General features: G+C 35.7%; 1 protein-coding gene across 1 annotated transcript in view; it reads right to left on the minus strand.

Moving 5' to 3' along the window:
• LOC135218567 (irregular chiasm C-roughest protein-like) overlaps positions 1-19,911 on the minus strand; it is a 78,853-nt gene that overhangs the window by 6,363 nt on the left and 52,579 nt on the right. Inside the window, 3 exon segments of the mRNA XM_064254947.1 lie at positions 365-503; positions 4,818-4,847; positions 4,850-5,070. Of these exon segments, the coding sequence (XP_064111017.1) occupies positions 365-503; positions 4,818-4,847; positions 4,850-5,070 (390 nt within the window).

A 19,911-nucleotide genomic window follows, 5' to 3' on the forward strand; every position in this document is an offset into this window, starting at 1 on the left:
GGACTGTGTATAATGATGGACAACTATTCTGAATTGCGAGCTTTTATCATTTATTTCGGAACATGCCGTTTATATCATCATAGTCTCAGATGTGCATTCAAATTCCCGTTAGTTTAACGGCATCAAAAAGATCATTTGGATGTCTGCACCAGGTGCAATTAACATAAAAACTAAACGAAAACAAGGTTTTATGTCCCTGTGCATAATGCAATCCTTTTGCTTGAGTTCTTTGATTGAAAGAAAAAAAAAAGTTTGTACACATGAAGTATAAGGGCAATAAAAAAAGGATATCCATACGAACTGAGGCAACGGTTTGGGTTTCGGGGGAATAAGGACAAACGAAAGACTCCAACCCGCTACTAACCCAGGTCCACATCTTGGTTGTCATGGCTCCAGGTCACAGTCATTGATTGCGAAGAGGCATCTGTAACTATGCACTCAACGAGCGCAGTTTCCCCTTGGTTCCCCCACTGCTGCTTCTCGGACTGGATGTGCGGAGGACCCTGCGAAGCGGGAAAAGGGAGGGAGAAAGGCCCTTAGAGAGTGTCACTTGGCAAGGAGGCTTCTTCTTCTGAAGGGGGAGGAGGAAGAAGAAGCATAAAAGTGGCATTATGCTTCTTCGCATGCTCAACGTAATTTATCTCAATAATGGAATTGGTACATTACAGTATATGGTCAGGTAATTGCAAGTGTGTGGTTTGCGTTGATATGCATCTGCACTCGCGCAAACACTCACAAACATACGTATATTTGGTCCAAGTCATAACTGCTACATATATATAAATGTATATATTTATGTATATATATACTGTAATATATGTTTATATATACATACATACACACACACATACGTACATATACATTTATGGTTAACCGTGCGTGATACTGTCGGCTGGGTTTCTGTGGGCAGCATGTGTACATGTTTGTATGTGTTATAAATATATTTTCGGAGGTTTGCTTGCGTGAATATGCGCGCACCCGTGAATCTGCATCCACAAAAACGCTGATGGGATTAGCAACTTCATCGCAAGATAATTTCCAAAATAATTTCTATTCAGACGAATATACACACAACACACATATATATAGGTACTAAATATATCTTATTATATTATACTATATATTATAATATATTATGTCATGTATGTTGTTATATATATTAATGTAGTAGTATAAATATCATATATATTATATATATATTGATATATATATATTATATCTGTATGTATGTATTATGTAGTATACATACAGCTACCTAACTTATGTGTTAGTAGTTTTGTTTTTACTATTGTTAGAGTTCTGTGGATTAATTCCGTATGTGAAAACACCCAGAGCTTTATTTTGCTGGAAACACAAACACGTTCTCTCTCTCTCTCTCTCTCTCTCTCACACACACACAAACACACACACACACACACACACACACACACACACAATCATAAGATATATACAGACATTTTTTAAATTAATTTTCAAGGTAACTTCTTTAACTAAGTTCGTGAAATGTTACTGATACAGTATAGAAGTGCTAATGAAGTAAACACCATAAATCCCAATTAGTACGTTTTATGAGGAAAATGTAATACAAACAGCGTAACTAATATTCAATGAAATAATGCAAATGCGAGGAAAGACAAGGGTCGCGTGTTATATGTGCGGAGTAATATCACACACTGGATTAATATCGTAGCATCAGTGCCACATCTCACCACAGCAAAAGTAATAATCTTTATTTTGGTCGACTGGATATATCAATCATAGGGGTATGGTGTGATTTCCATACGGGTGGTATTGCGCCAGTGCCCTAGTTATGGATTGAAATATATAGTATATATATTATATATATTTGTCACTAGATAAAGATTTATTAGAAATTTTATGTAATTACAGCAGATTTGACAGTACAGTAATGACCCTCGACTGGTAGGGCATTGATTGATTGTAATGTAGTTATTGCGATTTTCGTAATTTGTTTTTTGTTAGAATTAAAGAGATTTGCCTCCACTGTAATGTTGTTCATAGGTTGTAATATTTCTGTATTTAATTTACTTATATATGCACACCTGCCTTAATCACACTGATAATGCACAAATGGAAAGAGCAACAGAACGAGAGCATACTTGGCGCTGTCTTCAAAATACCCATTGTAAACGATTTAAAAAAAGGATGGATGACTACTTAAGCCTGAAATAGTACGTAGCCAGAAATAAAGACGACATAGAAAATGTGCACCACGCTCCTTTAAAATAAAACTAGAGAGGCTATTGATTTTTTATTTTTATTTTAAGAATCTATTTTCTTGAGACCTTAAACAATGGAATTTATTGCATCAAGAAGCAGCACTGAGAAAGAAATATTACTCATAAAGTAAGATTTGAGAATTGACTCTGGAAGGGTAAAAGTTAACCCATCAACTACACCCAGATTAGTTAGTTAAGAAAACTAACAGTTATACTGAAAGTGGTGACGCTAGATTTTGTTAGAAATATAATTAGGTCAAAATCAAAGAAAATTTTTACTACCACAGAACCAGAGGTGTTTGTTATACCTCGTACACAACTTCCCTTCCAAGGCTGCTTCAAGTATGGCTTGAAATATGCGGTACTCTTTAGAAAAAGGACGCAATTTTAGATACCAAGAAATTTGTGTTTTGGGGAAGATTTCGAAATATCATTCTTTTCCTGCATGTGCAAAAGCTCGGAACGTCTGACGAATTTCATAAATTTCCTTTCGCCTTGAATGTGATTTTGATCGTTTCTGAAAAAAATCATTAAATGGCTGTCGAAGGCATTCGTGAGAGGATAAGCAAGGAGTTTACTCGGGGCCATTTAGCGTTTGTAATCCCTTCAACAAACTTGACTTCTTCTTTCCCCTAACAGTGCGCGAGAGTGCGCTCTTGGAGATTAGTTTTACAGCCCTCCAGCGTCCAGAAGCCCATTCTTCGGGATTAGCACTCTCTTAGGAATGATTACGTCGGTTGTGCGTCGGGGCTCCCTGAGACACGGTCATTTGCAAATTATCTTCGAGAAACGCCTCTTCTCGCCAGGTTCTGTTTGAGTGAACCTTTACCATTTCGATGTTTCCCCGCCCCCCTTGACAACCAACGTCTGATAATCAATATGCACTAATGGAAGGTCTTCTACTGCTGCTTCTGTTTCCCCGCATCCTTGTCCTTCTTCAGAAGGGAAGGAATTATTTGGTTTGAGTAATTGGCTGGAGAAATGATGTGCACATACATATGCATTTTATATATACGTATAATATATATAATATATATTATATACTATATATATATATACTATATAGATATATATATATATATATATATATATAAATTTATAAAATTTTATATTTATATATACATAGCATATGGTCGAAAGGCCCAGCAACCACTCCGTTGTTTCACTTTTCCTTCGTGGCCTTTGCTTTTATTTTTTTATACATTCATCACTTTCCATATCTTCGCGAATCAGTTATATATAGATTCATACATATATAATTATATATTATATATTTACATAAATATTTTTATTTATTTGTTTATTGAGCCAAGTGAACAGTCATTAGTAAAGATGCTGGTATTACCTAAATACAAGCAGCAGGGATCAGGAAAGAAAGAGATTTACGTGCCTACCGAAGTCCCGAAACACTCTCTCTCTCTCTCTCTCTCTCTCTCTCTCAAACACGCACAAGCTGATAATAATCTTTTTTCCTATATGTATGTATGTGCATTTTATGTGACATGTGACTGCCATGGGGATTAGTATCAGCTGGGATTAAAAGTGACGCTTTATGCGTTGTTCATATTTGCAATAGAAATTGTATTATTTCGAGCGCGACCCGATTCAATCGTCGTCTCTCTGCTTTTGTAACTTGTTGCTATCCAGGTTCGCCCCTCAAAAAGAGGCGTGGCTGTTGTGGCCGGGAAGTTTCGTGCAGTTTGTGAAATGATTCAGGCTTGGGATTTTAAATTCTGTATGTGAACGCCAGAAGGTTATTTTTTATTTATACTTCCGATTTCAAGTAAGATTGCTTCGTGATATCCTTCATATGATTAAGAGCTCGTAAAGGTAGTGTAAGAGATTCTGTTGCTCGTTGGCTACTTATAAGCATGCGTATAAATTCCTAGGAATTGTCTTGATGTTTCAAAACTGCTGGAAAATAATAATTGTTTACACTTATGGTTTTAGTATGATTTTTTAAATGCCAATAAATCTATTCGTGAAATTTTGTCAGAATCTTCAATATTTACAGTAAGACCAACTTTAATATTTATTTAGAATTGTGGTTTAATCGACCAAATAGAAATTTTAAATGAACCTATGAAAATATACGAATCCTTCGGATTTTTGTGAACTTTTTGAAAGATAAGAAGTTTTAAAATCTTATCGAATGTATCCCAATTTATATCATTGTGAACGTTTTATTTATAGTGTATGTAAACGTATACATTTATTTATTGTACGGTTGCATACCAGTGAAAAAGAAGTTTTGTATATACATATTTTGAATTTTATTTTCATTAATCAAGGCACTTGATATACCCTTTTTTATTTGGCCAAGAAATGAGGTACAGGCCATTTTGAAAGTTGTACTAAATGGATTTCTACTTATATATATATATATATATATATATATATATATATATATATATATATATATATATATGTATATATATATATGTATATATATATTAATATATATTATGTATATATATATATATATATATATATATAGATATATATATATATTATATAGATTAAGGATACAATGTAGACATGTAATTTGTGAATGTGGTAGGGTTAGAGAAGTTATACCTTTAAGAATATGCCAACGGAGGCCGATATCTTTCAGGGAAGCTGTTGACTTTGGCAATACAGAGGTAACTGCCAACGGTGTCCTTGTCAATAGTGACGTGGAGTTCTGGCCCTTTGCCTACCACCGTCTGCAGCTTCTGCCGGATCCATACGATGGTGGGCTCGGGCATCGCGTCCACCTGGCACTCAAGTGTCACGTTGTCGCCCACGTCGCCATACTGGTCGCTCGGGGGTAGGCGGAATGATGGTCCATCTGTCGGGCGGGGAAAAGAGTTTTGGAATTAATAGGCTGGTTGTAATGGAAAGTCTTGCTCCTCTCTCTCTCTCTCTCTTTTGTTGAAGAGGCTATCCTCCCACATCACTGCTGGATTGACTTACTATCTCTCTCTCTCTCTCTCTCTCTCGTCTCATATCTCTCTCTCTCCTCTCTCTCTCTCTCTCCTCCTCCTTCCTTGTTGTTTTTGACAAGTCAATACCCACGCCAACTGATTGACTTACTCTCTCTCTCCCTCTCTCTCTCCTTCTCTCGTCGTCTCTCTCTCTCTGTCTTTCCTTCCTCATTCTCCTTGTTGACAAGTCATACCACAGCCAAACTGGATTGACTTACTCTTCTCTCTCCCTCTCCCTCTCTATGAGTCCTCTCATCTCCTCATCCTCTCTCATCTCTCTGTCTCTCTCCCTTGTTGACCAATCTTCAATACCCCACCAACCAACTGGATTGACTTATTCTACACCAACCTCTCTCTCTCTCTCTCTCTCTCTCTCTCTCTCTCTCTCTCTCTCTCTCTCAGTTCTTGGTGTGTTCCCCCATCTTCTCTTCCTTCTGTCTCCTCAAACTTGTATGCAGTAATCACTACTCTCAGTCAACTGAACACCTTAACTAGCAAGTGTAAGTTCAAGACGGCAATAATTAGCTGTGTTGGACTCGGGCAAATCTAATTTGGCCCCTGTAATTATAACTCCGCGAGACAGAATCAGAATAATCGGAATTTTGGGGATTATCGCTAGGAAATGAAATCGTGTTTATTTTGGTGTGAAATGATATCGTGTCGTCGACGGCAGCATGTTTTAATGGTTTAGGAATTCTTATGTATCTCCGGCGATATCTCCCATTTTCGGTGACCTCGGTTGCATCGAGAATCCTGGGTCACAAAATTGTTGGGATGTTATCTTTTTTGGTTCTGGTTTTATTTTTCAGGAATATTTTAAGATGTTTCGGAGGTGGATGAAGTTCTGCCGCTTGGCAGTTCTGGTTTTCATCGTTCGTAGGTGCTATTTATTTCATAAATGTCGGATTTTCTATCGACCGTGACTCTCCTCCCGGTATGTCGTCAACAATAGAATATGTAGCTGACACAAACATTTAACGTCTTGTATTATAAAGAATCGTGTATTTTTTCTTTCATTTGCCCTGGCCAAAACTGACATTACGTACGTAAAGCATTCATGAGTAAAGTTAACTTCCTCCTGCTGCATAAATTCCTGTTTACGGTATTATTTACATTGTAAAGCCATTGCATCATATCCTAACTTTCTATCGCAGAGCTTTGTCAGTTTAAATCATACATGGAAATCCCTCAACAATGATCTAAATCTTTTGAATACGAATCCTTTTGAGTCGCTTACTGGGAATAACGTTGTATATAATGTTATTGCAATCATATATTCCTTTTGCATTTTCTTGACAGTTTACATTATTTAAAGGTCTGACATTTTCCTTTTTTTTTTCACTTTAACCATTTGTGTAAGACTCCGGCTGACATTTCCCCTGCATTGGGAAATAAATAACCCATTGCATCAACGTCTCTCTTAGCAAAGAAAGGGGAATTAACAGCAGCACTTGGTTCAAAAAGAACAGAAGTATCATTCTTTCTTAACCAACACTCACGTTTAAAAGAAATGTTTGCTAAGTTACATGTCAAATTGCGCGTTGCAAATTTCACCGAAAGTTTCGTTATATGAATCCTGGGACGCTTGCATGTTGTATTTATTTTCTCAAGGGGAATATTTCGAGGGGAAAGCAAGGGAATCTGGCGAAGTTGGACACCGTAAGCATAAATACTTAAATCAGAAACGCAAGAGATTTCCATTCTTATTGGGGCTGAGGCTAGTCGATTCTCTCTCCCGAAGGCCGTCATTCGAGTTTACAAATAGAACGGAATGAGAGGCTTGGCTAATAGATTTCATAACAGTGACCAGATCTTGATTGCCGTCCATTCTGACTTTCTCCCCCTTTTCTATTTTCTAGATTCCTTCTAGGGATTAGAGGCGCCGCCCGACCAAGAAAAAATATAAGAAAAAAAATGCATACCTCTTTCCTTGGTTCTCATTCTCTCTTTACTCATCTTCTTTAAGTCGGTTTTCTTTACAAATATTCAAATGCGTTTATTTTCGTTACTTCACTCGTTTACACAATTTCCTGGTAGGGGATTTTTGCCTTCATGTTGCAATAATTTCAATCTTCCGTAACTATTGCTTGATGTGAAAGCCGCTCGGAATAGAAATTCTACATCGGGATTGTTACCTCAAACGTCACAAACTTACACGGGTGCCAGACATGGTTGTGCTCAGTTTAAAATAAGGAGGATTACGATTAAGCAAAAGCATTAAAGTGGGCGTTTACCTGGAAATCGGTATCGGCATTGTTCTGTTTTAAATAAAGATAATTGGCTGCAGCTCGTGCCGAATAAATCGGAAATTGGGGCACCGTCTCTACATAAGCTTACTAGAATTGAATTAATTATGCCCCGAGTTCGGTCCCGATTAACCCTTCGACACGTGTACGCTTCCCTAGTGGCTGATATCCTCATTATTTACACATTTATTGATTGCCGGTAAAGGCAGCTATAGTTTACGAAACATTTGGAAGTATTTCACCAGGATGGCCTGAATTTTTTGTAGAGTGATTTATATGAGAAGCTTAGAATAACTGTTTTAAAAAAAATCACCATTTACGTTTTATTGATTACACGTCAGTTAATGTTATTAACTTTTCAGTTCTCATAGTGGTTGCTAAGGAATGTAAAGATGCTTAATGTCTAATAATCTCTATGCATGAATATTCTTGCATTTAGCTCTTGTCACTTAACGAAGTGTTATTTTGGCTCATATCAGGAAAAAGTATGCTGGCAAAACTTATATTTATGTGCAAAATTAGATTCCGAAGGATTTAGTTACAAGAATAATTGATGATTCGTGGGAATTGCTTGCTCCAGACTATTCCGTCCGTATTAATTAAAATTTGTTTTAAGACTGAACACAAACCCTTCTTTGTTGAAAGGACTTGTCTCGATGTTAATCTGGGTCATATTCGTGTAGATCTCGGAATATTTTCCTTGGCTATGAGATGAAATAAGCCTGCAAAAACGACTTGATGCTTCTCCTACCACTTTTTTTTGCAAGACTCGGATTTAGATTTTGATTAGTTGATGTATTTAGTCTTGGTAGATGTTACAGGCTGTTTTTCATCTCAGCGCGTTTTCCTTCATTGACTAAATTACCGGCTTTAACAAACTGATTTGTGCCGGCCAGCGTTGTTTGGCCATAGCTGAAGGTATCTTGTGCAGACGATGGAGATTCTTAGTATTACTTCGGGTGTGAGTGTTAGTCCTCGAAGGTCATAATTCGTTAGGTTTCAAGGACTGGCTGATCATTAGATCCGAGAGAAACAGCAGTTGGAACATCAAATGATTTTTTTTTTTCCTTAGACGAGGTGACTGTTATTATGGGCTTAACTGGTCATTGGAAATGCGCGCGCGCGCCCACAGTTTTATATATATATATGTATGTATGTATGTATGTATATATAAATATATATATATATAAATATATATATATATATATATAGATGTATGTTATCTATGTATGTATCTATATATATGTATATATATAATTATAATTATATATATATATAGATATATATATTAATTATTAATAATATATATATATATATTGTGTATGTGTGTGCGTGTGTGTATGAGAGAGAGAGAGAGAGAGAGAGAGAGAGAGAGCGAGAGAGAGAGAGAGAGAGAGAGAATCAGATTTATAACTTGCCGTTGGCCTATTATCTTAATGTCATTTATCTTTCATTTGTTTTACAGCCTCCATAAAAGGTAAGCAGGAATCCGAATAAAGGGAAGGCCTAAGAAGGGAGTGAAATAGGCCGAGAATGATCCCCTCAGGCGATGGCAGGCTCTTTAATGTACAAAGACCTTTCAATTTTAGGGAAATGAGATTTTTTTTTTCATTTTTCATTAACAGGAATTGCTCGTTCGTCCGTAATCTAAACCCCGGTCTCTCACTAAAGATTTCTTGAAGGTAATGTGATGAATAACGAAAGAATTATAACGTTGACATCTCTTTGACATATTGTTTCACCTCTGTGCGTTAGTATATACATTTTGTTTCAAGATAATCAGTACGGTAAGAGTTGTAAAATTAAACATGCTTACAATAACATCCCCCTATTGTCTTATATTATTGTACTGGCTTAGCTGGATGAAAATTAAGAGTAGATCTTAGCAGATACTACGATTCGACAGTATCATCACATAGTGAAATTGTATTAAAATAATAGAGTTGCAATGTACTGCTTCTAATGCAAAATTTTTTATATGTGGCATTTAGAATGAGTCTTTGTGCCAGGGATGTCTGAGGAAAATACAAAAAAAGAAAATGACAGTATCTGATGTCATCAGTCAGAGAAAAACAAAATTGTTGCAAAATAAAATATCCATTGATTGAGTGTGACCTTGAAAATCAGGTAAAGGCAAGATTTTACGAGGCATTATCGCCACTCCCTGCCGCCACCCCCTCCCAAATCTAAAATAAAATTATTAACTTTGAATAGTAATTCAATGTCAGAACTACTAGGGGAAAATGATAAAAAACATGCCCAGATGCTTAGCTGATAATTTTTCTGAGAATAAAAAAAAAATTAAACATTAGCAGATAATGTTTTGTCCTTGAAAAGTTTTCATGGTTCTGTGGAGAAAAAGTTAAAAAATCCAAGAGATACTGGCAAGTAGAACTTTCATCAAGATCAGATAAAAATAAATATTGGCCTCCATATTGAAGTTATCCTTAAAAGTAAGTCAAGGGTAGAATTATTTTGGTAAAAATCAGAAAAATATGAATGTTCACTTTTAAATTGAACTGAGATCTTGAATATTCATTAAGATCAAAACACCTTACACAGTCCTACCGAATTCTGAAGGCCAGAGACCTCCAGCTCTGATTATGACTGAGATACAGAGGAAGAGAACTAAAATCTTGACATTCAATTGACCATCTTGGAAAAAACTCAGGTTAAGAAGGACTCAGATATTCGAGAGAGCACGGTAATTACCTACATAATACGGACGGATCTTCTTTTATGAGCAAATAGTCAGTAAGACGTTATTACCTTTAGTTTTCAAGTCAGTCTCAATGTAATTAATGACACCGGGAATTGCAAAACCGGGATCTTATTTAGCAAGGAATGGGAATATTTCCTGGAAATCTTCTTAGGCTTTCCAAACGGGTGAAACATTTTTGGCTAGAGTGATCTAATACAGTCGACTCACTGGATCGATTTGATTACATCAGACAATTTGTGATAATGGTTATTTATGCTTGTAACACGCATGCACATATTAATGGATATATAAATATATATATATATATATATATATATATATATATATATATATATATAAACTCGTGTATACACACTATATACATACACACACACATATATATAATATATATATATATATATATATATATATATATATGTGTGTGTGTGTGTGTGTGTGTGTGTGTGTTAAGGGCGCATGAATTTCACCCACTTGGTTTTTTATATTTAATTTTAAGCTCTCTCTCTCTCAATCTCTCTCTCGTCTCTCTCTCCTCTCTCTCTCTCTCTCTCTCTCTCTCTCTCTCCATCTTGCTTGGTGAGACGTACCCGCGTGAAGTCAGATTAATCAACAGATATCACAAGTTTAACATACGACTAGAATTTGAGAAATATCTAGAAGTGTTCGTGAACTATCGGTGATAAGATTAGTGTGAAAATAGTAGGATAAAGCGTCTTCTAAGTTAGTTTAACAAGTGTAATACTGAAATCAGAACAAGATGGCAGTAAGTTCCAACTGCGGGAAGAGGTGGCGTAATTTAGCTTGCTTGGCGGATTCGCAATACGATGAGGTAGCAGGAAGGGAACTGGCATTTCTCATCTATGAAATCAGCAACAGTCCTAACCAAAAAGATACAAAAGCATTCATAGATATATTAGAAGGATATAATCCTTCAAACTGGAACAAATCTAATGAAAACATCTTGAAAATAATTGAAGAAGTTCCAAATAAAATCCAAGTGGTCAAGAGACTCATAAAGAAAATATACATAAACCAACATATTCCGACAAAGAAAATGAATAAGGTGAATCTTGTGAATATCCTAATTGATGCATTAGGAAAAAGAATGCCAAAAGCATGCAAACTGTGTAAGGTTTGGTATAGCATAGTCAATCCACAAAACCTAATCAGAAAATGTGCTGCATGGCCAACATTCCGACCCATCCACAGTGTGCCTGAGGTAATGCAAGATTTGAGAAAAGATACAAGAATTTTTTGTTCAACATGTCTATCATGGATAGACAATGTTATTAAATCAAGATTGAATGTACAAATAGTTGAGGATGAAGAAGAAGAGGAAGAAGAAGAAGAAAAAGAAGAAGAGGAAAACGGAAGAGAAGTAAACAAAATTGAAATGACAGAAAAAAATAAGGAAAACAAAGAACAAGATAAAAGTATGGATGCAGAGATACTCATTGATACTACATATGAGGCAATAAGCAGCATACCTACGAAGAAATAAATTACGATATGACAACAGAAAAGCAAATCCCGAAGAGGCTCTACCCAGATCTACACAATGACGGGAAAGAGGAAAAAATAGACAAGAAAGACAAAATCTGCAACCTTTTGAAAAGAGGGAATTGCAGATTTGGAGAAAGATGTTACTACAAACATCCTAAGGTATGTCAAAACTATGAAATATATGGTAAATGTGCATACTTAGATGGCTATGGGGATGATTGCAGAGATCTGCATCCAAAAATATGTAAAAACCTAAAAGAAGGAAAAGGATGTAAGTTCGACAAAAAATGCAAATATATGCACCCTGTAGCCATGAATCATAATCAAATAAATAACCAACCAAGTAATAAAATCCAAAATAAGAAAGAAACAAACAAATAAAGAGAGAAATCAAGAATATCAGGTAAAAGAGAAAAGCAAACCACCAATGAGATATGCAGAGGTGTCAGCAAAAAATTTCAAAGCATCAGCTCCGAAATTCTACTCAAGAGATAATAACTGTATTTATTATGCAAGAGGATATTGCAGAAACGGAGAAAATTGCAGATTCAGACACAAAATGAATAATTATGATGAAGGAAGATCAAATATTATGGAAAAGTTGGATTTTTTAATGTCAGAATTTCTGGAAATGAAAAAAAGAACAACATACCAGAACAGGAAAGAGACATGGGAAAATCCATATTACTACCAATATTAAATGAAGGAGAAAACACGCAAACCATCATAGTGATGAATGCGCAGGGTTTAGTTACGAGTAACTCAAAAAGAAAAATAGAGTACTTAGAAGAACTAACCCAAAATGAAAAGAAAATAGATATAATGAATATAAAGTGAAACCTGGTATTCCCAAGAGACTGGGAATGATGATCAAATAAAAGGGTTCCAAACTTATAGATCAGATAGAAAAAATAGGAATCAAGGGGGAACCGCAATATATGGGAAAGACAAAAAACAAGGAAAATATATATGAGAAATATAGTAACTCAGAATGTGAACTAATAGCGGTAGAATTTGAATCTGAAAAATTGATGAACTAGTAATATATAGACCTCCTAATACTAAAGAGTTTGACTTAATAATTGAAAAATTGGATGATATATGTAGAAATCACAAGGACTGGACTATTCTCCTATCTGGTGACTTCAACTTTCCTTTCGTAGAATGGAAAGAACGAATAGGAGACTGTGGTTGTACTTATACATATAAAAAAGAGAGTAATAGTAGTGCAGAAGATAAGAGGCAATTTGAAAAGCTATTAGATATGCTACTAGAATACAACATTCAACAAATAAATCACCTGCCAACAAGAAAGGAAAATACTTTAGACCTAGTATTTGTGAACGAGATGAATATGTTAAAGAAATAATAGTTTATAATGCGAGTATTTCAGATCATAATGTCATAGAATTAACAGTTCATTCCAAAGCAAGTGAAAATAGAGATAAGCAAGAAATGAAAAAGTGGGAAGGATATGGAAAATACAACTTCTACAGTAAAAATATAAAGTGGTCAGAAATTAATGAAGAATTAAACAAAGATTGGGATAACATTTTCGTAAAGTGATGACTAAGGGTAAATACGGAGATATTATATAAAATATTGGAGAAAATAGTGGATAAATATATACCGAAGAAGAAAAGTAAACATCATTCATGCATACCAAGAGACAGAAGGATCTTGTTCCAGAAAATCAGAAAGTGGAAAAAAGGTCTTGCAAAAGAAAAAAATGCATGGAAAGTTATAGAACTAAAAAGTAAGATAGAAAATGGAGAACAAAAGATTATACAATCAAAAGAAAATGAAAAACGGGACTTGGAAGAAAAAACCCTATTAAATATCAAGCAAAACCCCAAACTATTATACTCATATGCGAAGAAGATGAATAAAAGAAGAATAGAAATAGGCCCTCTGAGAATTGAAGGGAGATTAACGAATGAAAAAAAGGAAATTTGCAACATACTGGCAGAACGATATAAGAGAGAATTCACCCCTAGAATAGATAATGAAGATAATGATATAGAAGTAAGGGACGAAAATAGTGAATATTTAGCTGACATAGAAATTAATGAAGCTGATATTGTGCAGGCAATTAATGAAATTAAAAATGGAGCTGTTGCAGGGCCGGATGGAGTCCCTGCTATTTTGTTAAAGAAAGTAGTTCATTCTATCGCAAAGCCACTTGCAATATTATTAAGACAAAGTGTAGATACAGGCAAGATTTATGATGAGCACAAATTAGCATATATCACCCCTACTTTCAAAAGTGGATCAAGACTAGAGGCAAGTAATTATAGGCCTGTGAGTCTAACATCACATATTATGAAAGTGTATGAAAGGGTAATGAAGAAAAATATTATGAAACATTTAATAAAAAATAATTTGTTTAATATAGGACAACACGGTTTCGTACCCGGAAAAAGTACACAAACCCAACTGTTAGTCCACCGTGAGAACATATTCAAAAATATGAAAAGCGGAAATGAAACAGATGTGGTTTATCTAGACTTTGCAAAAGCTTTTGACAAAGTAGACCATAATATATTAGCAAAGAAAATTAGAAAACACAATATCGTAGATAAAGTAGGAAGATGGTTAAAAGAATTTTTACACAACAGAAAACAGATAGTTATTGCAAACGATGAGAAATCGGATGAAACCAAGGTAATATCCGGTGTGCCACAAGGTTACGGTGCTAGCTGCAATATTGTTTTGTTATTATGATTGAAGACATAGACAGTAATGTTAAGGATTCGGTAGTGAGTAGTTTCGCTGATGACACAAGAATAAGTAGAGAAATTACTTGTGATGAAGATAGGAACGCTCTACAAAGAGACCTTAACAAAGTATATGATTGGGCAGAGGTAAATAGGATGGTATTTAACTCTGATAAATTTGAATCAATAAATTATGGAGACAGAGAAGGAAAGCTATATGCATATAGGGGAACTAATAATGAGACAATCACAAATAAGGAAGCAGTTAAAGACCTTGGTGTGATGATGAATAGGAACATGTTATGCAATGATCAAATAGCCATTCTGTTGGCAAAATGTAAAGCAAAATGGGAATGTTGTTACGGCACTTCAAAACAAGAAAAGCTGAACACATGATTATGCTTTATAAAACATATGTTCGTAGTCCACTTGAATATTGCAATATGATATGGTACCCACACTATCAAAAGGATATTGCACAAATAGAGAGTGTACAAAGGTCCTTTACAGCTAGAATAGAAGAAGTTAAGGACCTAGACTACTGGGAAAGACTACAATCCTTAAAATTATATAGTCTAGAAAGGAGAAGAGAACGCTACATGATAATTCAGGCATGGAAACAGATAGAAGGAATAACAGAAAATATCATGGAACTAAAAATATCAGAAAGAGCAAGCAGAGGTAGATTAATAGTGCCCAAAACTATACCAGGAAAAATAAGGAAAGCACACAGAACATTAATCCACTACGCACCAGCATCGATAATGCAGCGTCTATTCAATGCGTTGCCAGCTCATCTGAGGAATATATCAGGAGTGAGCGTAGATGTGTTTAAGAATAAGCTCGACAAATATCTAAACTGCATCCCAGACCATCCAAGATTGGAAGATGCAAAATATACCGGAAGATGTACTAGCAACTCTCTGGTAGACATTAGAGGTGCCTCACACTGAGGGACCTGGGGCAACCCGAACGAACTGTAAGGTCTGTAAGGTAAGGTCTTTCTCTGTAAGAATAAAAGTTCAGTCACTGCAGACATAGCAGGTAACATGTGAACGAGAAAATGAAGAGCCTCATTTTGACAATAATTTGACGTGAAATTATTCCTTCCCAGCGTGACGGTAGTTAAATATATAGGTCATTTATCATGGGAGAGAATAATGTCAGCTGGAGCTTCTGTCACGTTTTATCCTATCTTGCATTTTGTTGACGCTTTGCCAAATATATATATATCATGTGCTACATAATTTTCTGAACATACCCCTCTTGACTCCATGTAAATGATATATTGCGGATACTTACTTGCTGACGGAAATAATGTCTGCATAAATCGCCCTTATTCATGTGCAAAGAGAAAACACTGTATGGATTGTATTGTGTTATTTTTCATCCTTATTAGAATGAGGAATTTCGAATTATGGCGCAAACAAAAAACAGAAAAAAAAGACCTATTGACAAAAACAGGAAAAGATCTTTTAACAAAAACAGAAAAAGATCTATTGAGAAAAACAGAAAAAAGGCCTGTTATCCACAGTCTCTACAGACACATTCCTCGAGACTTTTATCAAGTGAAGGTCGTGAAAGTGAAAGTGACATTTAGTGTGGTTGACTGCAGACGTTGTTGAAAAGGGGCCTTTTTTTTAACGTGTCCTAATTTCGAATCATGAAAAACCTTATGCTTCAGACAGTCTATAATTATAATCTCTCGTTTATTGGCAGTGAAAATGTCAGCTACTATTGAAGATTAGAAATCCTTCCTGACATTAAACAGACGTCATTATAACTGGGAGTGTAGAGAAGAAATCTAAATAACCGTTACTGATATTAGGGCTAAAAGGAAATGTAATATTCATTGCATTTTTATATCAGTGACGACGATGCTCTTGCATTCTGCATTACATTTGCAAAGCAATTTACGCATAGTATTCCTTCCCATCGTGATTTCAGTCAAAACAAATATATTTATTCATTTTTGCTCTGGATTTATTATGGGATGCGATAGCATAAGCTTAATTGAATCCTTTTGAACCTTACGTAAACAAATGTGCACTCTCCCCCGAAAGATTATGTAGACATGAAGGCATTACGCCAATATACGATTTACAAATTTTTAAAAATATTCAGTTATTTTTTTTTAAATATTCATAGTTAGTTATTAAACTTCGTTGCTGTGCAATATTGTAATGCTTAGCTGTAATGAAAATATGACGTGAGAATCATATAAGTATTTCTCTGTGACATTTTTCAACGATTTTTCCTTCTTTTATGAAATCCTTAAGGGCCCATGATCTGTTGTTAAGTAATACCTACCGCTGAAACCCGCAACATCTGAGTGCCGTGTTACGACACTAACCACTATACCAGGGGGCCAGCTATAGATTATTGGATGGTGAAGTGATTGGTTCAAGCGTGTGGAAATGCGAGTTGACCCCCCCCCCCCCCCCCCCCCTTTTTTTTTTTTTTTTTTTTTTTTTTTTTTTTTTTGTTTTTTTTTTTTTTTTTTTTTTTTTTTTTGCACAACACCTGGAATCAAGACATGAAATTGAAAATTCCCCGATTGCTCATTGCGTCACAATAAATTTGTGAGGAGACCCTCGGCAGGTAATACGTGACCACCTGAAAAGCGGAAGAGCTCGAATCTTCATTCCAAAGGAAGTAGAATTCAAATGGTTCATAAAAAGACAGGTCGACGGTATTTTATGGCTGAGAGAGAGAGAGAGAGAGAGAGAGAGAGAGAGAGAGAGAGAGAGAGAGAGAGAGAGAGAGAGAGAGAGAGAGAGAGAGAGAGAGAGGGTTAATATATCTTCTAGAAATTCCAGTCCCTGTCCTGTCAACATTTTCTCGTTCTACCCGAGCCATAAAAGAGATATTTCACTAACTTTTTGGCCCACGTTTCATTTCTTTAAACGTAATGAGTTCCAAATTCCAGCGCTGTTTTATGAAAGGGTATTCCTCGCCTACCTGAATATCGCCCTCCAGGTGTTTAGGAACCGTCCCACACCAGATGATGGGGTTATTATGTATGTTGATGGTGCACCTGATTACTCGTCACCTTAGGAATATAGAGATCTCGTCCATTCATGCAGTATTTTACGTTTCGAGATTATAAACGATTGAGGGGAGTCTACCTTTCAGTAACATTTCAGAAATGTGGTCAAGTCTTCCGTCATACTATTCTTCTTGCATTTTACTACTTTTTTTTTTATCTATTTATTAATTTATTTATTTTCTTTTTTAATAAGTCGGATCTCTTCTTTCTGTATTTCCGTTCACTTCCTCTTACTTCTTCGTAATGCATACCATATTATTTGGAAGCTTGAATTTCAAATCAATGACCCTGTGGGCTTGTGCCATATGAATTGGTTTCATCTACTGAATAATAATAATAATAATAATAATAATAATAATAATAATAATAATAATAATAATATGGTAACAACGCCTGGTGTTACAAAAAGATTATATTGATAATTCATAGAACTCATCCTTCAGAAGGATTACCTTGAGATTGGAAATGTTCTTTTCCAGCTGTATCAAGTAGTAAGACGCTACTTACGCAATAAGATTTATAGATAAATTCCTTCACGCCCAGAGTAGCTGGAATTGACTCAAGATATTTAATGACATGCAAGGAATATCTGCCAACTCTTTCGAACACAGAGCAAACCTCGTTCAGATAGGTGGGACTGTGGGTATTGAAATTACTCACATATCGCTGAAATATATTTATGAGGATTCATTATTATTGACCGAAAGAGTATAAACAAATCCGGCTGCATTTCAGATTCAATTGCGAATATTTAGATTTTTACACAAACGAAGCGTTCGAGGGCATTGAACTTCAGCAATTCATTAAGACGATACACATGCCCGTATCCACAACTGAGGTTGGGTCCAGAACAGTCACGCCAGCAGAGAGAGAGAGAGAGAGAGAGAGAGAGAGAGAGAGAGAGAGAGAGAGAGAGAGCAATTATCGCATTCATTTTCAAATCACACCATTAGCATATCGGTCAATTACCGTCTCTGCTCGTTGTCGATGCAGATCCACGAACGAGGTACTCCTTCCCTCCCTCCCCCACCCGTGGGGATTTACCTGACAGGTAAAAATACCATGTGTTCCCGTCACGGATATTGATGCGTGACCTTTCGAAACTATATATGAGATGTCAGTCACAAGAACCAGAACTGCAGGGACTACGTGACTTGAGATTTTTTTCTTTATTTTAATTTTTTTTTGACGTAAGTATTTAATCTGATTGAATTTTATGCATGGTTATAGCCTTCAGCATACAAAGAGTTACTTATGCAACGAAGGGGATTCGTGGGGGTAATTTCATCTGCTAGATTCCTGTACGGTGGTGTTATTTGTTCTGTTTGGTATCGTGTTTATGTAATAATACGGAGGAGGCTTGAAATTGTTATTTTGCCTCTGGAGGTGTTTAGTGTTCGTCGTATTGTTTCCTGGGGAGAGTTGCGAACAATCAGTAGATATGCTATTAATTTTTTATGCTGGGAATTTGGACATAGTTAATGTTTTCAAGTACATAATATGTTGTGTGTATGCGTATGCGTGATCACAGAGGAAAAAAAGTTATTGCTCCCACGTTCATACTTTAGCTGCTAAAAAGTGCATGAACGCCGTTCAGAAAACTTCCATAACATTAACCACTTCATATACCTGCACAAGAAGTTTCATCTTCATCGAATTACACACACACACACACATACACACACACTTCACCGTTCCTGGGTATTAAGATCCTCCCCTTATAATGCTTCTTTTACAATATGTCCAGCTGATTATACTATATCAGCTTGTGCCAACCTTTCCACTACAGTTCGTCGCAACAACTCCAACACGTTTCTTTCCTTCAAATTCAACGTTAACACACCACTTCCATAAAGGAGATCTGACTCAACAGTCTCTTTAAGCATTCTCGTCCTAGCTTCCATAACCCTCCAAGCCTCTTCTGAACACACACATTCGGTGACTTAACTCTTCTTTTTTCTTACCACCAGTCGCTATTTTTACTCTAAAATCCTTATTCCAAACAGCCTCTTCCATTGTTCCGTCCTCCGCAGTCAAAATTCTTCGCTCCATCTTCTTGGTTTCCATTTATTATCTTAAATTTACTCTTGCTCACAATCTTTTCAACTTTCTCCAATTTCAAACACTTTCAAATCAAGTCTGTCTGTTTTTTTTTTCTATTTACTTTCTTTAATAAATACTGTATCATCAACAAATCATCAACTATTCCACTCGTCTTTCATGATTTTCCCCACCCCATAAATTTACACCTATGTATACTGCTAGATATACTGCGTTTTCTATGAATTCTCGTATTACACCTATAATGTTACCCAGAAGTCAAGGAAGCAAGAAGCTGTGTCTCAGTCCCTAAACCTACACTTGTCATATTGTAACATCTGAAGACAGGATTCACTTCCGCGTTCAGCTTTCACATACGATTATGAATGAGAGAGAGAGAGAGAGAGAGAGAGAGAGAGAGAGAGAGA

This window comes from Macrobrachium nipponense, chromosome 19, assembly GCF_015104395.2.
Source record: "Macrobrachium nipponense isolate FS-2020 chromosome 19, ASM1510439v2, whole genome shotgun sequence".
NCBI classification, from domain to species: domain Eukaryota; kingdom Metazoa; phylum Arthropoda; class Malacostraca; order Decapoda; family Palaemonidae; genus Macrobrachium; species Macrobrachium nipponense.